This window comes from Nanorana parkeri, unplaced genomic scaffold (genome assembly GCF_000935625.1).
Source record: "Nanorana parkeri isolate BGI_ZX_2015 unplaced genomic scaffold, ASM93562v1 scaffold1017, whole genome shotgun sequence".
Classification (NCBI taxonomy): Eukaryota; Metazoa; Chordata; class Amphibia; order Anura; family Dicroglossidae; genus Nanorana; species Nanorana parkeri.
The window spans coordinates 485,467-505,735 of NW_017307285.1; the positions used below are offsets into that span (position 1 = coordinate 485,467).

The window sequence follows — 20,269 nt, forward strand, 5'->3', positions numbered from 1 at the left end:
TGCAAGGGACAAGGAGAAGCTTCACAGACAGTGATGCTTGCCCCTCACCCCACCATCACCCGGAGAGGAATAAGAGGGCATGAGGACGGAGCACATCACCACTGTAAGTACCTTTTCTATCTTACACCCGTGACCTCCACACTGCGTCACATTACTGACCTCTGCACTGCGTCACATTACTGACCTCCGCACTGCGTCACATTACTGACCTTCGCACTGCGTCACATTGCTGGCCTCCGCAGTCTGCGTTACATTACTGACCTCAGCACTCTGCGTTTATTATTATCGCTCCCTCCACCCCTCTGCTGGGCCTGGCCGGCCGCTCTGAACAATCGGTAGTCAGGCAAATTAGGCGGCCGTCTCGGCCCACACAGGGGCTTTGCAGCTGCCTAATTTGTGTGAGTACAGACCACCCAAGGCTGGCAGCGGCGGAAATATCCCAGAAGGAGAGGCCAGGTGAGTGCGTTGTACCCCGTGGAAGAGCCGGGGGGCAGTGAGAGAGGAAAGGGATTGGACTCTGGATCCGCCCCTGGGTGGGCCAGAGTTGCCCACATCTGCCTTAAGGACTTAGCCAAACTTAAGGCTGTGACACACTGCACGCGAAGCAGCCGGAGCGGTGGTGCGTGGACCTTCTCATGCAGTGTATCATGTAATTTTCACTCCGGCACATCAGCTTGCGAGAGCTTGAATAGCCGAGCGTGCTGAGATGAAAAATCTCATCTTCACCCAATCGGCCTGCGGTTATAAACCTGCGCGTCACGTTGCGAAGTCCATTCGGTTGTTACGTGTAAGGCGATTGGCTGAAGATGCAGTCCTTCCTCTGGCCGCGCTCAGCTCACACACTGCATGTGAACCTCTGTGCCTGACAGCTTTCCTTTTCTCTGCATGGCTTTGTATACAGTGTGTCACGGGCTGTAGGCTCCAGCTGTTGTGGAACTACAAGTCCCACAATGCTATGACTCCCAGAGACAGAGGCATAATGGGATTTGTAATGGACTTGTAATTTCACCACAGCTGGAGGGCCAGAGTTTGGCTACCTCTGCCTTAGGGTTTACATAATTAATTACAAAATCAACCAAGTGGCATTCACTAGTTTTTTAAATAGTATTTTTTTATTTCTATAGTTTTTTAAATGTATAGGCTAGTACTGATTAAATTTTAGTGTTCGATTAATCAAAATTTTTTAAAATCGATTAATTTCGATTCATGATAGAGTCACCGGATCTCCGACGGAACTCCCGGGAAGACCCGGAAGCCGGCGGAGAGGTGAGTGTTTTCATTACTGATCAAAATAATTTTAGTCGATCAAAAATTTTAACGATTAATCAGGTAATTAATCGTTCATTTTCCCAGCCCTACAATTTTAGTAAACTTATTTGTAGATACTTACCAGCTTCTGTTCTGTGGGTATTAAGGAAATCTCCAGAAATCCTAACTACAGAGGACAGTGGAGTAGAGTATAAAGCTTTACGTTAATTACACTTAGTCCAGTGCTGTCCTTTCTGAGTTACTGTATGTATCTCCATAAAACTGTAGTGAAGTTGCAGCACTACCCCTAGCTCATTGCTTCCAATTCATGTGCTCTCTTTCGGTTCCTGGTATATTCTGAATCTACCAGTTACTACAGAAATAGCCCTATAGGCTTTCATTGTATACACGCAGACCACCTGTGGCAACCATTACATTTTGAAACCAACAGCAAATTTTTGATCAGGCTATAAATAAGATGTGAATATTATACTTTAGTACAGGCCATGATAAGCACTCAGTATATTGTTTTATGTGTTGAGGCATCGTTGTAAAGAAGAGTCTGTACTATAGATATTAAGTTAACTTCTCATGTATGTTACCAGGATGGAGAAGTGCAATGTGAAGCCATCTTCTGCTCTGCTACCTGCTCTCACCCATATATTTTTCCTGGAGAATGTTGTGCTTCATGTGAAGGTACCATTTCCAACCATCATTATTTTCTTGTTGTGCAGTTTTCTAAGTTCCATTCCACATTTATTTTACATGTAATGTGAATTATTCGCCTATGAACATTTTATACTGCTGTATAAGATCTATAGCAACCTCCTAATTATTGTCCCAAATTGTTTTGTAACTTTATTATTGATTTTATTTGTAATATGATGTGCAAACTGTTGGCACTTTATAAACCCTGTATGATGATAATATTAATAACAGTAATTATACTAATTATACTAATTATAGCAAGTAGTAGTTAGTGACATTCAAATGGATTTGTTTTGTAATGTTGATGGATGTTTTGCCACTTATCCGAGTAGCTTGTTCAGTTTAATTAGAGCTAAAGAAGCTACTTTGATGAGTTACGTAACGTCCTTCAACATTAGAGAACAAGTCCAGTTGAATGTGACTCACTACTGCTAGCTATACCATGACTTGGATAAATGAGAACCTGTAACCACCTGATAAATAACTGTTATTCTTTTACATGTCTCCATATCAGAATGTGCCTCTGAAGGACATGTGTTGGAGAATGGAGGGTCATACATCTTGAAGACGGACCCTTGTGTTGTGTGTCATTGTTATGTAAGTGGTTTACATTTTGTTTCTTTTCCTGAATAGAAGTGACATCTGCCTTACAGAAACACAAGGCTTGGCTGACACTTCCATGAACCATTTATGGAATATGCCAGCCAGTGAACACCAGCATTGGTTGTGAGTGATGACTATAGCTGGACCACTCTATTGTTTATTTTCCAGATTTATATGCCCATCAACATAATATACTACAATAATACAGGTACACAAAATATGTCCAATTTATCCTGGAGAAAAACCTTTGGATTGTAGGAGGAGTTTGGAGGACCCAAAGAATACCCCTCCAACTCAACATGAGAAGTATACGGAGGGGAATTTATCAAATCTGGAGCAGGCAAAATCTGGAGCAGCTGTGCATGGTAACCAATCAGCTTCTCTCTTCAGTTTTTTCAGTTAAGTTTTGAAAATGAAAGAGAGAAGTTTATTGGTTGCCATGCACAGCTGCTCCAGATTTTTTCGGCTCCAGTTTTGATAAATTCCCTTCACTATATATAGATTCCAACAGATTGTTTAAAAACTGGACCTATGTTCCAGCACCTCAAGTCACAATGCAACGTTCCAAACCCTTGGGCGCAGTGCTGGCCATTTCCTATAGAATTCAATAAACTTTGCAAGCATTGAAAGCTGAAATTCATTAAACTTGCTCAAATAGTGTGCTTAGGTACACTACTGAGACAGTAAAATTACAATTATAGATGAGAAATTTAAGTATCTGTTAGACTTGTGCGCCGTCAAAAAATTTGTTCTGTTTCGTTTCGGAATATCCGGTATTTCGTATTTCGTAATTCGTAACTGAACTCAATTCGGATTCGGATTCGTACGAAATACGAATTTTCGTTAGTGGCGTTAACGGATTCCGAATTCCGTATTTCGGACTTTAAAAAAAACTACCATCAACTCCAATATAAATGTACTTTGCTTTTTACCTTCAATGTAACGAATGTTCGTAACGGAACGAAAATCCGTCAACGGAATTTCGTATTTCCTGCCTGTGTGTGTAACTGTGTATTGTAATGCATCAGCAGCAGCGGATCCGTATCTCGGATTAAAAAAAAATCTTGTCATGTTGTTCAACCTCATTTACAGGGGTAATATTAGTTCCTGTTTCAAAGAAATTCGGATCTGAAATTCGTTAACGGAATTTCGCATTTCGGATATAATTCGGAAACTGCCATTCGGATTTCGGATGCTCCGAAATTCGGAATTTCAGGAAAATTCGTACGAATTTCGATTTGTAACGAAACGAATCGCACATGTCTAGTATCTGTATGATTATGATCTCAGCAGTTGTATTTTTGTTGTGCTTCACACTATGTTTCCCTGAAAATGTTAACCTGCATTAAAAAGACAGTCACCAACTTAAAACATTTCATTTAAAAGAACTGAGAACTCGTGTATTTTAAATATTTACTTTCAGTGTGTTTTCTTTCCATCATTTGTTTTTAATTCACATGCAATGTGCTTTTGAGGTTGCCAGAAAAGTTGCCTACTCCGGTAATAGTCAGTTGACTAGACAGCCCACTCCCTCCTTGCACGTCATAGCTCTCTTCTCTTCTAGGAGTGTCTAATTACACTCTGTCCCAGCTCATCAACCGCTCCCGTCACCTATTTTATGTAGCTGCCAGAGGATGAGCAAAGGGAAATATTATAGAGAGTAACTTGAGTGACATCTCTGAGCCTGCTGGGGCTGCTGACACTACATCCAATATGGTGGTACTCAGCAGAAATCTCAGGGTTTTTGGATGTCTACACAAAGGAGGCTTTTACATGTAAAATATGCTATATAGGGATGTTCAGATACCAGTGCCGATACTTTTATTATTATTATACAGGATTTATATAGCGCCAACAGTTTTTTGCAGCGCTTTACTTGGCATTTTCACAAGAACTACCAGGGTTGCAGCGGTTGCAGCTGGGACCTGGCTCTGGCACTCCACCACTGTCCTGAAATTATTTGTCTGTATTGATTTAGAAAAACTGTCACATGTCAATAAACAAAAATGTATCAGTACTTGTATCTGTGAGTACTTGGATAAGTATCAGTACTTGAAATTTTTTTATCAGTGCATCCCTTTTATATATTTATTTTAAAAAATCATACAAAAAAACACAAATCCCAGGAGCTCCGTATGCTCCTTAAAAATGAAAGCTGCCTCCTAAATTTTGAATTTTTCTCTAGTCTAGCCTTGGAGCTGAAAAAGTATCTGCACATATACTTGGTATCTGAACATCCCTAATGTTAAATGCAGATATATTCATATGGAAAGTTTTTGGTTGAAATGGCCTTGTGTCAGGGTCTCTAAATCACACCAATAAAGATGAAAGGGGCAATCTGTGGATATTACAAAGCAGCACAATCCATATGACTCAAAACAATTAAGTTGGTAAAGATATGCTTGCAAGTTCATTTTTTGTCCCAAGTAAGCATAGCTTTAGATGTCCAAAATTCTTCTTTCCATAGGCCGGGGATGTGCAATGTGAACAGAGGGAAGGCTCCTGTACTCCTTGTGAGCAGAAGACTCAGGACTGTCTGAATGGTATGTCTATTATACTTACAAGACACTCATAAAAAATCTTCATCTAAATCTCACCATAAATTGTATTTGTGTCTTTCACAGAAGTTTCAGAACCTTTCAGCACTAAGCAGCTACAATATTCCCAGCAAGATGCTGGACAAGTCAACGTTCCACTGAAGATACTGAGTGCCACTAAATCTCCAGTATTTCTCAGTCTATCTTTATCACAAAAGCTGCTTACGAGAAGGAATTTAGTTACTACAGTCTCATCCTCTCCCATCTCTAGTTCTGTTCCCCAAGATCATGTCTTCCACTCAGAATCAGGGTCTGCTGTACAACATAAACTAAATTCAAATATTGTGCCATACATACAATCCCATTCTCTGCCTCCTGGTGGAATAAAGAACTCTGTTAATTTCAAAGATCATGTTCACATGTCTTCTACTTCTTCTGGTGTTTCTGTATCGCCTTCAGTTCCTGGTCCACCAGCTCCCACTTCAGATAGTATTAATGATACAAAAAGCCATCCTACCTCAAGCTGGTCACATCAGAGGTTTTCTGTTAGCAAGACTTCAACATCTGCTACTGTAACTGATTCATCTCTCATTCCGGCAACAACTTCTACCTCTGGCCATCCTCTGGAATATATCCTTTCACCTTCTCCCCAAACCAGAGAAGTTAACAGAGCATATGCAAAAGTGGAAGATGCTCTTGTGCATGATTTTGGAACGTTATTACCTTCATTGAATGACAGTTATACTACTTTAAATACATCAAAAGCTCCAGAGTTGAGTGTTCCTTCAACAAGCCACTCTGATTTTGTATACCAGTTAGCAGATGTTGGAAAACTTCCATTTGAAAAAAGGGAACATGCTGGGGAGACTGATTATGAATTGCAAATCTTAACAGGTAAAGTTCATTTTACAAAATCCTGTTTCATAAAAGATCCTGAAAACAAATCTGCCTCATCTACTATGAACTAGGAAGCAGCTCTGTTTTTAGAAACCTAGAGACAGGACATGTATTGAGATTAGTAAATTAATTAGTGAGATCTCCCTTCACTTCCTCTCCCAGTGACACCAGGAAAAGCGCATGAGAGGAAATAGAAATAGCAGGGTTCAAGTGGTATTGGGACAGGGAGACAGAGCAATAAATACCTGAAACCTGACATGTTTTACCCCTCCCCACTCTCCTGAATAAATGTGGTCTCTGTCCCTATCAGAGAGTATTCCACCCCTTCTTGTTCTTCTGACACCCTACGATCAGGACAGAAAGTGAGATAATATCTCTCCAACAGGAATACAGACAACGGGGCAACCTTGACAGAGGTTCTAACCCTCCCCTTCTGCAGAAGCTAAAGATTTTGGAGGGAGTTGGGTGTTAAGTTGGTCATTAACATTTTATGCAGATGTGTAACAATCTAAATCTTTGAACAACATTAGTTTGTAAGTGGGTCTTAGGAGAGGCCTCATTGCAATTAATCAGACACTGCAGTATTGTTATATACATTGATGACTAGTGGCCTAATATATCATTATTATTGCATTGATGTCAGTGGGCTGGTGATGTGTCCTGTTTCAGCACAGCACATTCTTCATCTGGAATGAGGGAAAGAAAGTTACCCCCTTTAGAGAGATTTGGCAGAACCTGAAAAATGATGCTTGGATCTTGATAGGATCAATTTAGAATTAACGTGCACACTATTGACGCGTTTCATGGTGCATCTACCTACTTGTACAGGATTAGTTTTAGCAACGTTCTTGCAGAAACTGATATCCACCATGTCAGCCACACTGCTGTAAGCTGTCCATCTGAGCAGGGTTGGCTGGCAAGGCTTCTTTTTGCCAACCAGCACTGCTCACGCATTGTGAGGTCATGATATGTTAAAGTCACGGGGCATGTCTGGCTGTGCCTTTATTTATAGGTTGCACAGTGTGATAATTAATAGATTTGCAGCGGTATTGAGAGTTCAGTAGAGATTTTTGCACATACACAGTGTGTAATCCAGAGTACTCAATGCATGTAAGCCTACTAGAAATGTTGTTAGTCTTTAAAAAAAGTGAATTCTGTTACTGCATAGTTACATTGCTAATCTAACAAACTGAACAATTATGAGAATAATTGTGTTTGAACAGACTCAAAAGAATTTGCAACTGTCATTGTCAAATGTTTGCTATGTTCTTCCTGTGCTGTTCATCAAATAATTTACCAGGCCTCAGATTATGTAATAATTGAAATCAGTTTAATTTAGACCGTCATCTGACAGGCTTATTGTATTATAAAAATAATTGCTTTTCTGAAAACCTTTGTGCGTGTAGAAGTATTAGTAACACACATGACCACATGATGGCAGCACAGCATCAATAATAATTACTGGATAAAAATCAAACTTCACTAACCTGTTCCTAAAACAACCATTGCAACTATTTAGTTTCTGGTGTGAGTTTATGCTGCAATTTTTTTGTTCATGGAAAAATAGACAAAATGCTCTGAGTTCCCAAACTATGGAAGAGCCCTGGGACCAGGCTAAAAAAAATATGAAACATAATTCTGTGTTTAAAAGTCAAAATTTTGTGTTTGAAAGTCAGAATTCTGTGTTTGGAAGTCAGAATTCTGAGTTTAAAAGTAAAAATTCTGAGAATAAAAGTTACAATTCTGACTTTTAATCTCAGAATTCTGACTTTCAATCTCAGAATTCTGACTTTTAAGCACATAATTATGTTTCATATTTTTTTTTAGCATGGCCCCAGGGTTTTTCCGTACCAAACACTTCCTCCCTTCACCGATTATTTCTTTTGAATATGTGGGGGTGTTATACTAGGAACATTGGTGATATTTTAAAGTAAAATAAAATGTTAAAAAAATATTCTTTTTGGCTTTGGAGCAGCATGAGCCGGGAATCCGAGGATACAAATAAAAGACAAATTCTTGTGGGTTTGTGTGGTGCAGGCTGAGGTTAGCACTATAACACCAGTCAATGATTTGCAGGGTAGAATCCCATTGTATGATAAACTTGAGAAAGGGAAGACCTGTTTTTTCAAGTCCAGAAGAACATTTTTAGTATTTTAAGACTAGCTAATGTGTTAGATATTAGAGACCATTTTTGGGCATTAATCGCATATGTCCATATACTGAAGCTCAGAATGGTAATGATGTTTTGGCTGTTGATAAGAACCAGATTGCTCTCTAAGCTCCCTTTTACCCTTTGATGTGTGCCTGAAAACATGCTAAATTGTGTGTGTTGCTGCATGCTCATGCAATGTGGACAAACATGTGGCATGCTCGCTGCACCATTGCCTGTTAATGGCACCCCAAACGCGGCAGTTAAAATGCTCATCTTTCCCTGTGAGTTGACGTACAACAAACGCATGGTCAAAAAATCACATGAAGATTGCAGCTGAAACTGCTGTGTAAGCTTCGTTGCTATATTTGTCTTGTGCAGGGCAGACCCAAATGAATGGGATGCCCTGTGTGGACACACGGCAAAACACACTTGATCGCAACACGTGTTTACACATGCCGCAAGTGTGAACAGGGCCAAGAGGAAGCAAAAGGCATACATTCCATCAGCTAGACTGACCTCTGTCTCCTAAGCTCATGTATAATTCCCATAACAAGCAGTGCTTGGCCATTTTGGGGAAAATGTTGGTGCCCCCTTTATGAAAGATAAGCCATAATCAGACAAGCCACCCTGCCCACAGACCCCCACAGCCACCGTGCCAGGGTTCTGGAGAAGTGGCTTTTGTACTCATCAACATGGGGACAGGGAGCTTTGCCAGGGGGTTACGGGCATGCGACTACTTTCCAAATTTGGATCCAAAATCTGAAGAAAAAAAAAATGTATAGAACCGAAACAAAACAAATTTCTTGAGCCTTTAAATTAGGGATGCACCAATACTAGTATCGATATCGGTGCCGAGACCAAGTATTTGGGTGTACTCAAATGCTCAGACACCTTCCCCGATACCGGAAGATTTCCTCTGACCGGCAGTGCCGTAGGGGAACATGGAGCCGGCTTCATGATTGGCCAGGAAGCCGTCTCCTTGCCGATTGGCTGGGAAGCCGGCTTCCTGGCCAATCAGCATCGAGGCGGTTGAACAGCTTCCTGATTGCCAGAGAAGACGGCTCCATGGCAGTGGAAGCAGCGGTATTGGTATTCGGTATCGGCGAGTACCGACAGCAAAATATAGGTACTCGATACCGAAAAGAGGTTATCGCTGCATCCCTACTTTAAATGTCTACTAATTTTGCATAGCAGATGCGCCATTGTGTTTCATATTGGATCATTCTACTATCAGGTTCGCCCGGCAAAAGTCTGATTAATGTTATAGCTCAGGAAATCTTTTTATTTATGGCCGGGCTTGCTATATCACACAAGCTTTATACATGAAGAGGTTCAAATCAAAATGCTGAAAATTGTTCTAAAACTGCATTCCATACATAGCATATTGCAGAATCATTTTATGGATAGACCTTGCTTTAAATCTATTTTTTTTTGTTTCTTTCTTCCTTCAGAATGCTCTTTAAATGGTCTCAACAACACCAATGGCTCCATTTATGTTGCCGATGAGGACTTCTGCCTGCAGTGTGAATGTTTGGTAAAACTTGCCCAACAAAGGGGCCCAAATTTCACCAATTTAGTATTAATATATACAAGCAGCATTCTTCTCTATGGTTATTCTATCTGTGATAACACATGAAGGTTCTAGACTATATCATAGTTATTGTCTTAGATTTCTAGAATATTTTACAGTGATGTCTGTGTAGTAACACAGTGCTACCTAACTAAGTCAGTTATGTACAGAGCTTTAAAATGGAACCAGGTATAAATATTGATGTATACTTACATTAGTTCAGCTGGGCCCATATGTAAGTATACAACTACTTCAGTGCTTTACAGCGTTCTTCTAGGTCCTATATGCTGGTGTGCTGAGTGTCTTCCTCTCTGCTCTAAAAACCAGATGGGGGGGGCCTCACTCATCACAGTGGCCAGTAAGCAAATACCTAGTATTTTTATAAATGAATACAAGGCATTCTCTGACTGGATGAGGAGCCTATTGTGAGGTCATCTTGTGTTTTCACAAAATTGGTTTAAATCTCCCCAGTGAGTGGCAGAGACCAAAATAAAACCTTGACAAAAGGTCTAATCCTTTCCTACTCTATCCAAAATAAAAAACGGAAAGTTTTGCCTTCACGTACACTTTAAAAAGATTAAAAAATGTCAAACAGTTTAACCACTTGAGTCTCTGGCCTTTTTCTTTGTAAATCTCCTTGAGTTCCAAAGGATATGTTCTTCTATTTTATTTTTTATTTCATGTCTTGGTTCCAAACATTATACTATTTAGCATTTGTAGTCTACCCTGACCAATATGGCTTTAATTTGGTAGCAAATTTGGATACATATATTTTTATTTCCTTGTTTTTTATTGGGAATTAATAGTAAAAAAATATAGAATCTTCCCCAGTGCATTGTTCATGTTATTTGTGCGCCCCATAAGTTTACCACAAAATATACTCATCAAAGTCTGCCAATTAAAATAATATCATGGCAGTGAACATTTTATTTAATGTAGCTGAATGGTAAAGATAAAGACCAGTCTAGGAAGAAATGCTCTCACTTGCAGAAGTATTATGTTTACAGTGATCTGCTAATGGAGTGCTGAGTATAAAGATTGGTGGTCCAGGAGATGATTGTTTCAGCTCCTGGGCTTAGCGCTTGGTCCCGGCTGTCACTGACAGCTGTCGGTTCCAGCGTTAGTACCATCAGGGGCCCATAGGAGCTGTGGAGTCCAGGTGCTGTTTTAAACTGCTGGGACAAATAACTGTTGTCCCTACCCCATTTTAAATGAGTGCCCGGGACTCAAGTGACTAATAAAATGTAAAAACAAGCAACAAAGTTACCCAAAACCACTGCCTTCTGAACAACAACCCATGTCTTAACAATGTAACATTATCATTACTTGCTGGAAGCAATGCATTATGGGCTCTGTAGTCTTCAGAAAGTTGTTGAAAGTGATGGGCAGATGGAAGATAGCACTCACTGCATAAAGGATTTCTTTAAGTAAGCTTTGATTGCATCAAAAACAAATATAGAATGTATTTCTATTACAATGCTGATATAACAGGATAGTGTATGCTGGGACTTTAGAACCCCTTTAAACCTCAAAAAAACAAAACAAAAAACATTTTTAAACATGGGTTACGGAGTAGATCTAATTCTCCCAAGGAGCCTGCAATTTGAGCCTTGAGGTACCAAGATGTGTACACACTGATCTTTATGTTTGTTTGCAGAGATCAGAGATCTACTGTAGAGCTGAAACACATTTGTCCACAGGATTGTGCTGTCAGGGCTGTCACCACCTCTTCAGAGACCCCTGTTCTAAGGAAAACAATCAGGTAATTGCTCCTTTTCTTGGGATCTATTTAACACGATTAATATAAATAATTGTAATATCTGAAATGGATAAAACATTAAGCTACAGTCTGAGCAGAGCTACTGTCATGCAGGGATTTCTTGAGAAATACACTTTTCTCCTTCCTCTGGTATATTATGAGATACTATGGCATTCATGTGGCTACTTTTTTGTTTTAAAAAAGGCCTGGACTATTTATTGTTTTATACATTTTTGTATGTATTCTTTATTTAAAGATTTTATAACACAATAAACCAAACAAACATGAGATACAAAAAGTACCATATTGAAAGTAGCATGTCAAGAAACATGGATGTTCATCTTCTAAATCATAAACACAAATATAAAATAGAAATGGATGGCAAATAACAGAACAAAACAAGGTGGCTTCCTCTAAGCAGGGTCAATGGAACCCTTTCCACTCTAAGGTTATATCTTGGTAAAGGGAGTTACCTATCTGTCTAAGGCAGTGGTTTGAAAGTACCGGCCCGCGGGTCAATTGCAGCCCGCGAGCCGGTACTTTGTGGCCCTCGGCTAGCTCACTAGTCAGGAACTGCTGCAGGAATCCCTGATCACACCTAAACTTACAGATATGAATGGGGCCTTATTGTGTGTATTGGAGTCCGTTGTACCATACCGGATATAGTTACATTTTATTTTAAAGTATTAAACTTGGCAAGCGCCCCCCATGGGAGAAACACATTTGTCAAGTGGCTACTGAGGAAATTGAGTTTGAGACCCCTGGTCTAAAGGGATAGACAAAGCAGGCAAACAAGTGATAGTGAAATATAGTTGTAGGAGTCTAGAAAGGGCACCTTCAATGACAACCACTATGTTTCATATGGATAGTTTACAATGCTTGGGAGGTCTGCATAATAATTATTGTTTTATTTTTAATATAAAAATGAAGTTCGGCCTTAAATAGAAAAATACATTTAAATGCTTACTTGCTGTGTGTTTCCTTTCCATAAAGTTTTTTTTTAATCACTTGTCATGTGCCTTTGAATTTAATAGAAAGTTTGACTTCTTCAGGAAGAGTCAATTCCAGGAAGAGTCAAGCCCCTTACCTTCTTACACGTCATAGCCTTCTTTTCTTCTGTCTAATTGTCCTGGCAGCCCCTCCACTTTTATGTAGCTGCCTGGGTGAGAAGTAAAGGGAAATACTATAAAGCTTAGTTCTCACTATTTGAGGGGGATGGGGGAGTTTTGTTTGCCATAATTAGCCCTGTCAGTACCGTTGTGGCAGATTTCCCCATCACTTGTAAACTAGATGAGCAGGACTATCTGTCATAACAAAGGGTTCAAGATCTCAAGGCATTGTATGTTAATGCGCTTTAATAAATCTGTCCCTCAGTCTGTCCCTTATCTGTGCACTGCCATCTAGTCTAACCACTAGAAGCTGCCTGTAGTGTCCTATGTATAATCTGCTCCAAACACACAGCTAGAACAGTAAGAAATATTTCAAAAACATTTTCTTTCCGGTATACAGTGTGAATGTGAACACATAAAAGACATATGGTGGGGCACTTAAACCTGTCTGCAAAAGTGGAAATATACTTTAACCCTTTGGATCCTAATAGGCTGAATTCCAGCTAAATACACAGATGGAATACATATATGGGATCTGTTTTACAAAAGATTTGTATGTCTTTTGAGTCCTGAGATTTACACAGCCCTTCTAGGCAGCACAGCCAAGTTGGTAATCTAACTTTTCTGTACTGCATTTAGGAATACAGTGGAGTCACCTCCCTTCCTACCTCCGTCCCTGTGGGCAGTGAAAGAGCAGCAGCAGACTGATAAACATCACTCTTTTGCTCACTCTTTTTTTCCTCCAATCAACATGTTCCATGTCAGCACATGCGCTTACTGCATGCTTGATTGGCCCCTCGTGATGCCCTATCTTTCCCACAACTGTGTTATTATGTGTTGTTTTTTTAAAAATATATATATCTGATTGAGTTTTCAGCTTTAACCTAACCCCTAAACAAAGTCCTAATACTAGCCCCTCCTTTGCTGTATAACTCACCCACCTCTGGAAGCATCTGAGCCAATAGCAGCAGCATCAGCAGCCTGAATGCTCTGCTTTACTTAATTTAGTGTTGTTTATTATTTTCTATCTTGATTGGTTTGAAGCTATACTATGCAATACTGTTTTCATTCAGTTTTTAAGTGTTTTATAGCATATGAAGGTATTATTGATACTAAGTTAAAGCGGACCTTTACACTCAAAACTAAAATTCTACCAATGATGATTAATAATAACATAGACATTGTCAGGTATAAAATGCTGTTATCAGGGAAAGGCATTTTCCTTCCCTGAGATGATGCGCATGGTCACATGTCCTTGTACATGTCTAGTCACATGTGCCAGAAATCCAAGAAGTAAAAGGAGATTTAGTAAACATGGCCACTGTCAGAAGACTGGGGAAGAAGAGAGAAATAAGGTATACAAAGAATAAAAAGCCGGCTTATATAGAAGTATGTGATTGTAGATTGTCATTACTAAACGTTTCTAAATGTGTGTTTGTTGTTATTTTAAAGATAAGGGTAAAGGTCCGCTTTAATTACGCTACACGTGTAAGGTTGGGTACACACCTTACAACCATCGCAAGACTGTTGTCTTGCGATGGTTGTAAGGTACTTACAAAAACGTACGATCTGCCTATCTTGCATAGGCAGATCGTACTTGCGATGATCGCAAGCCACGCCCCCTGAACGGGCAGTGTGCACTTGCGCACATCGGCCCGTACGGCTTTTATCGTACGGACATGCCACAAACCCGCCGAACATCGTACGATGCTCGGCGGGTTTTCGAACATGTCCGTAAGTTTAAAGTCATGCGACCTTACAGTAGTAGAGGTCGCACGGCTTCCACACACCTTACGATAATCGTACGATCGTGGGATTTCCCGCGATTATCGTACGATTATCGTAAGGTGTGTGGGGACCTTAATACTGGGTGATCTGTGGATTTAGACATTTACACATTTGCATTTCGGGGCATGACTTTTATTAAATTTCATTAGGAATGTTTCCGTTTATGTTAATGCTGAACTCCAGGCAAATTACTAAATACACAGATTATATACAGGAATGGGATTTGTATTATCTGCCAAAGAAGGTTTATTTCTGCCAAATGAGATGGCTGCCAATAAGTGTTTTAACCCCTTCGTGACTGACGACGTACAGTGTACGTCGCCAGCATCGGGGCTGTTTAAACAGACTCCCGGCGACTTTTGCCGCCGGGACTCTGTTTAAACTTGTAGAGCCGACTGTCGGCTTTACAACAGAAGCGATCCTGGCGACTTACCTGTCGCCAGATCGCTTCTGCGTCCCGAAGAAGGGGCCGCCCCAGTCTTTTATTGACTTTTTGGGGTACTGCAGTTTTTCGCCGTTTCACGGTCGCACGCAATCTGTAAACTGGGCATGTTGGGTATCGTTTTACTCGTTGTAACCTCATCTTTTATATTTCATTAAAAAAATGGGTAATTTGTTGTGTTTTGGGGCATTTAATTCAATTTGTCACTAAATTTTGGGGTTTAATAAGGAGTTGCGCTAATATTGCGCAACATAAAAATTTTCAACTACCACCATTTTATTCTATAGGGTCTTGGCATTCAGAAAATATATAATGTTGGGGGGTTTTACGTCATTTTCAGGCCTAAAATGTTGAATATAACATGGGCGCAAAAAATGAAAAAAGGGCCTCAGTCATGAAGGGGTTAATCACCCCTGAAGCCCCAGGCTTACAGCTGTTGTAGAAAACGTGTCTGAGCTTTTCGAGGCTCAGAATAAATCTTCACTCATGTTTCATTGACGGATGGGTATCATATTGGCGATTTCAACAGTACTGCAAACATGTCCCAAGTTTTATGTCCGTGTGATAGATCTGATTTGAGACAATGCACAATATAAAAATGCATGTTTTTTTTGCAGATTTATTCAGAGCAGGATGAGGTTCAGGAGATTTGTAAATGTCAGAACGTCTTTCTACAGTGCCGTACCTGCTCCTCCAACCCTGACTGCACCACACAGGACACGTCACAGAGATCAGAGTCAGGTATACATGTACTTGTAACACATTGCTCTCTTATCTTTGTACTGTGAATGAATGAAGGTTTTAATAATGTTTCCTTAATTGCAAGCCTACAACAGGTAATTCCAGTTTTGTCTCCAGCTATCTGCCAACAAGCATGGGCTATGCTGCAAACCAGAATTTGCGGGTTAATTATTTCCCACAGAGATTTATGATTCTCACATTCACATTCCGATCTACACTAAGAGACAAATGAAAGTTTATATCTGGGAATTAAGGGGAAAAAAACATTCAGTACATGTCTGCAATATATACACATTCCCCCATGTTTTATCACATTAGAAATGCTGAAAATACGTGGATATCTGTCAGGAATCCAGTGTGCACCTAACTTCCTGCTTAAGCTGACAACAGTGCCTCTGTGAAACCCCAAGCAGTGTTGTCAATCCAGCCTGAGTTCTCCTCTGCAGGCTACAACCCCTTTCTATACCTCCCCACATGCATACATGATTTTCTTTACTAGCAGAAGAATTTTGCTGCCTTGACTCCCAAGAACCTGCTCACACACTGAGTGTAGGGAAAGCGCTCATTAAAGATGTAGCTTTGGGGGGATTGCTTGCGCCCGGAGGTCCTGAGTTCCCAGTAGCTGCCCTTGCAAGGATTTTACAAGCCTGGTGTTGATGAAGAGGTAGTATGAACAAGGTATTAAAAAAAATAATAATGGGACATGCTCTAGAAGGTGAGAGGGAGGTTTGGGAGTACACTTGGGTAGTGCACAGACCTACTTTTTAAGGTAGAATGGGGCCCTAGACAAGAGAGCAGCTTTGCCTCCAATCCCTTTGTTTGTCATAGGTGTAGGAAAGCTGCCCCATGTTCATTATCTGTACTGGCATGGCCCCATCAGACAACAACTGCATACCAGTGCAGTCACCTTTGTGAAGCAAATAGGCAGGTGCACAGCTTTCACCGACATCTCCCTGGTTTACTGTAGGAGCATGAAGGTTGTAGCTGGGCATGCTGGACATCCACTGGGTTCTAGACTCCTGCCTAGAATGCCTTGTGGATGATCCAGCTCTGTCTACACTATAATACATAGGGGGAAATGTATAAAAACTGGAGAAGACAGAATCTGAAGCAGTTGCCCATGGCAACCAATCAGCTTCTGTCTTTTAATTTTTTAAAGCTTAACTGAACATGCTCTAGATTGAAGCTGATTGGTTGCCATGGGCAACTGCTCCAGGTTCTGTCAGCTCCAGTTTGGAAAACTTTCCCCCATAAATCTTTAAAGAACATAACAAAATGGGCAGAACAGACACCTTACCTTCCAGGTACTATTTACATACCACTAACATGCACCTGTCAAATTCACTGACTTGTCAGTATTTCTAATGGTAACAATTGTATGAAATAGTGTTTTGGTTTTTTTTTAAGCTGACATTTCTTACTGTTAGTTGTATAATTGTGAGCATTTGAGTTTTAGTTGTTTGTGAAAATGCGCTAAGGGCTCGTTCACAACATTCAGTGCGTTCATCGCACAGTCCCGTTGGATGAACACACTGGATTGCATAAACAAAGTCTCCCCTGTTCTGGAGTGGGAGGGGACTTGGTGGTGCCATTCATTTCAATGGCACTGCAGACGCGCTAGCCTCCCGCAGTGTGATTGCCCGCACCAGAACGCATGGTACCACAATACCTTGAGTTTCAGTAAGGTGCATGCACTATTTTTTGGCAAAAAGGGTCTTTCTCAAACTGTTTCCACAAGGTTGGACGTGTACCATTTTATACAAATGTCTTTGTATGCTGTAGTTTAAACTGTACCCATCATTGGAAACATCTGAACTCAGTCATGTAAAGGGATGTTCACATACTTTTGCCCATATAGTGTATAATGTGATTAGTTTACATGCAAATAGTGCATGTCAGTGTTCTTCTGATAGACAACACAGTAAGTAAGTGATAACAGAAGAGACATAATGAAATGTTTTATTTTTTATATTTCATCATTTGTTTACAGAGCACAAACAAAAGCCTCAAATGAGCTTAGTTCGGCTAGTAATTAAGGGCATGTTGAACCTTTGGGATGAAATTTCCAGTCCTTGAGGACATCAAGCTCAGGATCAGGGGGAGAGAAGATATCAGAACTGTTACCATCTTGTAATTCCAGCTTCTTGAAGCTTTCTAGGCACTTATATGGTAAGGGAGACTGCACAGAAGTGTAGCATCATTTGAAAATGTAGGTTGTGATTACATTCTCATCCCTACCCTCCCATAAATCCATGGATGATGGGGAAAAGTAAAAATGGTTCACAATGAATGTATTTTACTCTAGGCATGTGAGCCACAAACGTATCACTGGAGGGCCGTGCACGCAGTCCTTGTTTACCATTTAAGCTCCACTACTATATATGTTTGTGGCAGTAATAATTCCAAAACAGCCACATTTATCACTGTACTCCAGGCAGATATAGAAACATTATTCAATGCCACTATGTGTTTTCTTTTAAAGTAGTAAATACAGCTACGGTAAGTACAATTAGGAAGCATCAGCATTTTCATTGAAGTATAAAAAAAATGAATGTGCTGACAGAAAGAAGTGAAAGATGACCTCATAAATCTTCTGCTGGTCCCTTATTGTCCAGTTACAGGCTGGAGGATAGGGAGGTGACCTAGTTGCCGTGCTTCACTGTAGTGGAGAAAAAGCAGGTCACTAATCTGGCTGGGATGTTAAGGGGGTTATTCACTAAAGAGCCGAAGGATCCAGCCGTAGCTTCGACTGATCCTTCGGGTCTCTTCAGCCGCCGAAACCCTTTGGTTCAGTCAAACCGAAGGGCTACTGTACGGGCTATTCAAAATAGCCTGTACAGCAGCCAAAGGCAGCCGAGCTGCAGGCATATGCTTTGGCACGACTGAGCCGAAGTGACAGCCGAAGCGGGGAGAACGGCCTGCCGAAGGGAGCATGTTCGGCTGGCTGAAGGCAGCCGATGTACGGCTGAAATCAGCCGCACTGAGCTGGAGCAAATAGCCGAACGTAGCCGAAATCAGCGGTACTGAGCCGGAGCAAATAGCTGAACGTAGCCGAAATCAGCCGTATTGAGCCCGAGCAAATAGCCGAACGTAGCCGAAATCAGCCGTACTGAGCCGGAGCAAATAGCCGAACATTGTTTGGCTCACTTCACTTCAGCTCGGTTAGTCACTCGGCTGCTTTCGGCACCTTTGGGAATAACCCTGTAAATCTCTAGACTGGATGGATAGAAATCCAAATCACTTTAAAAAGTCAAACAGATTCCTCAAATATATTTTATAAATGTGTTTGTGGTCTGAGCCTGACCATTAAATGAGTGACTCCCTAAACCCTATGGTCTGAAGTGTGCCTTGGCCGTCTTCGGACAGTATGCCTAAAAGGGGGCATACCCAGTGATCTGAAATGGAAAAGAAGGTAAGACGCGGGAGGGGACGCCCGGAACCCGCCGACGTGAGTGCACGGTAAGCCGTGCCGTCTTAAAGGCCAGTCTCCTCCCACAAATCCAGGCCAGCCTTCATACATGTGGTCCAAGCCTGACCATAAAATGAGTGACAATGAGTGACTCCCTAAACCCCATGGCCTGAAGTGTGCCTTGGCCGTCTTAGGACAGTATGCCTAAAAGGGGGCAAAAACCATGCTGAAAAGATAGAGAAAAGCGAATTGACACCGTATCCTACTCAACTAATTTAACGAGGGCTCGAGCCAACTCTACAAGTGGGTCCAGAATATACCAGACAAAGCACAGTTTGCTTTGAAGCTCATAATAAATCTTTTTTTTAATCTCTTCCAGCGATCCTCGACAGAGTCAGAAAGGTTTCAGAAAATCATGGCACAGTTCAACATGAAGTCTCCTTTCCTCTCTACAAAGCCCAGTCATCAACAGGCATCCCATATTAAAATTCAACTAAAGCTATCCTTCTCTCCAAAGCAAGACTGTTTACTTTAAAGATAAATGACTATAATGTGTTTTTGTTTGACAAATTTATGAGCTATACTGGATAAAGAGCTACATAATTACCCCTATGCTGCTTGGTGAGAAGCTACACTCACAACTAAAATCCAACTGCAAAGTTTTGCCGAGAGTGCAAATTACAATCACCAGTGGACCATCAAAAGCCAAAGCTGGTATCTCCATTGGAAAGCCAAGTTACCGCTATCTAATGCTAACATATCATGCCACAACTGTACTATACAACTACTATGCTATGGGATACTGGATACTAGATTAAAAACTTGCTCTACCCTTTTACTGCCGAGTTCCAATGGACAATGAAAAATTCCAACACTGTCAGATTAACCACTAAAAGGACCCTCAGGTTAAGTTACATACATCAAGCATATGAACAATTTGTATACCTACTACAATGTACAAGAAAAGGTTTCCACTTTTTTAGAATGTTTATGGCTGTTGTAATGAATCATTATAGCAGTGAATATTATAGAGATTATAGCTGCCACTTTTTATGATAGTCTTATAGTTTGTTGATTTGGATTTCATCACCCAGTGCAAATGCATCATAAGTCTCAGCCCTGTGGAGTTATATACCTTTCATGGCACCACAAATCCAGCAGAGGGTGTGCAGGTATAATGGTTCCAATGTGAACCCACAGGTTATGATGTTCAGTCCTGAAAACCTTGTTACTGATATTTCAATCTGTTTCTTTTATAAACAAGTACTTAGGAGATGTTGGTATTCATACAATTAGGCAAGGTAAG

General features: G+C 40.6%; 2 protein-coding genes and 1 long non-coding RNA gene across 3 annotated transcripts in view; all 3 read left to right on the top strand.

The window, feature by feature from the left end:
• The window catches only part of LOC108795857 (von Willebrand factor C and EGF domain-containing protein-like), a 28,666-nt gene extending 23,408 nt beyond the window's left edge, over window positions 1-5,258 (top strand). The window contains exons 20-22 of the mRNA XM_018567172.1: window positions 1,854-1,944; window positions 2,471-2,553; window positions 5,184-5,258. Of these exons, the coding sequence (XP_018422674.1) occupies window positions 1,854-1,944; window positions 2,471-2,553; window positions 5,184-5,258 (249 nt within the window). The remainder of the gene's footprint in view (window positions 1-1,853; window positions 1,945-2,470; window positions 2,554-5,183) is intronic.
• On the top strand, window positions 2,516-5,379 carry LOC108795868. The gene is made up of 3 exons (XR_001941772.1): window positions 2,516-2,553; window positions 5,027-5,102; window positions 5,184-5,379. It is a non-coding gene; the product is annotated as an uncharacterized LOC108795868 (long non-coding RNA).
• An 8-nt stretch (window positions 5,380-5,387) lies between these two features.
• LOC108795867 lies at window positions 5,388-19,928 on the top strand. Its single transcript, XM_018567183.1, has 6 exons — window positions 5,388-5,990; window positions 9,597-9,679; window positions 11,373-11,477; window positions 15,431-15,554; window positions 17,545-17,723; window positions 19,343-19,928. Exons 1-5 carry the CDS (start codon window positions 5,516-5,518, stop codon window positions 17,628-17,630), a joined length of 873 nt encoding a protein of 290 aa, XP_018422685.1. The 5' UTR covers window positions 5,388-5,515; the 3' UTR covers window positions 17,631-17,723; window positions 19,343-19,928.
• Window positions 19,929-20,269: the final 341 nt, after the last annotated feature.

Bases quoted from the DNA above. Each gene is read 5' to 3' on its own strand.
- LOC108795867 (XM_018567183.1), top strand. From the start codon at position 5,516: ATGTCTTCTACTTCTTCTGGTGTTTCTGTATCGCCTTCAGTTCCTGGT. The intron at 5,991-9,596 runs GTAAAGTTCATT...TTCTTCCTTCAG, and splicing joins TGAATTGCAAATCTTAACAG to AATGCTCTTTAAATGGTCTC. The intron at 9,680-11,372 runs GTAAAACTTGCC...GTTTGTTTGCAG, and splicing joins GCCTGCAGTGTGAATGTTTG to AGATCAGAGATCTACTGTAG.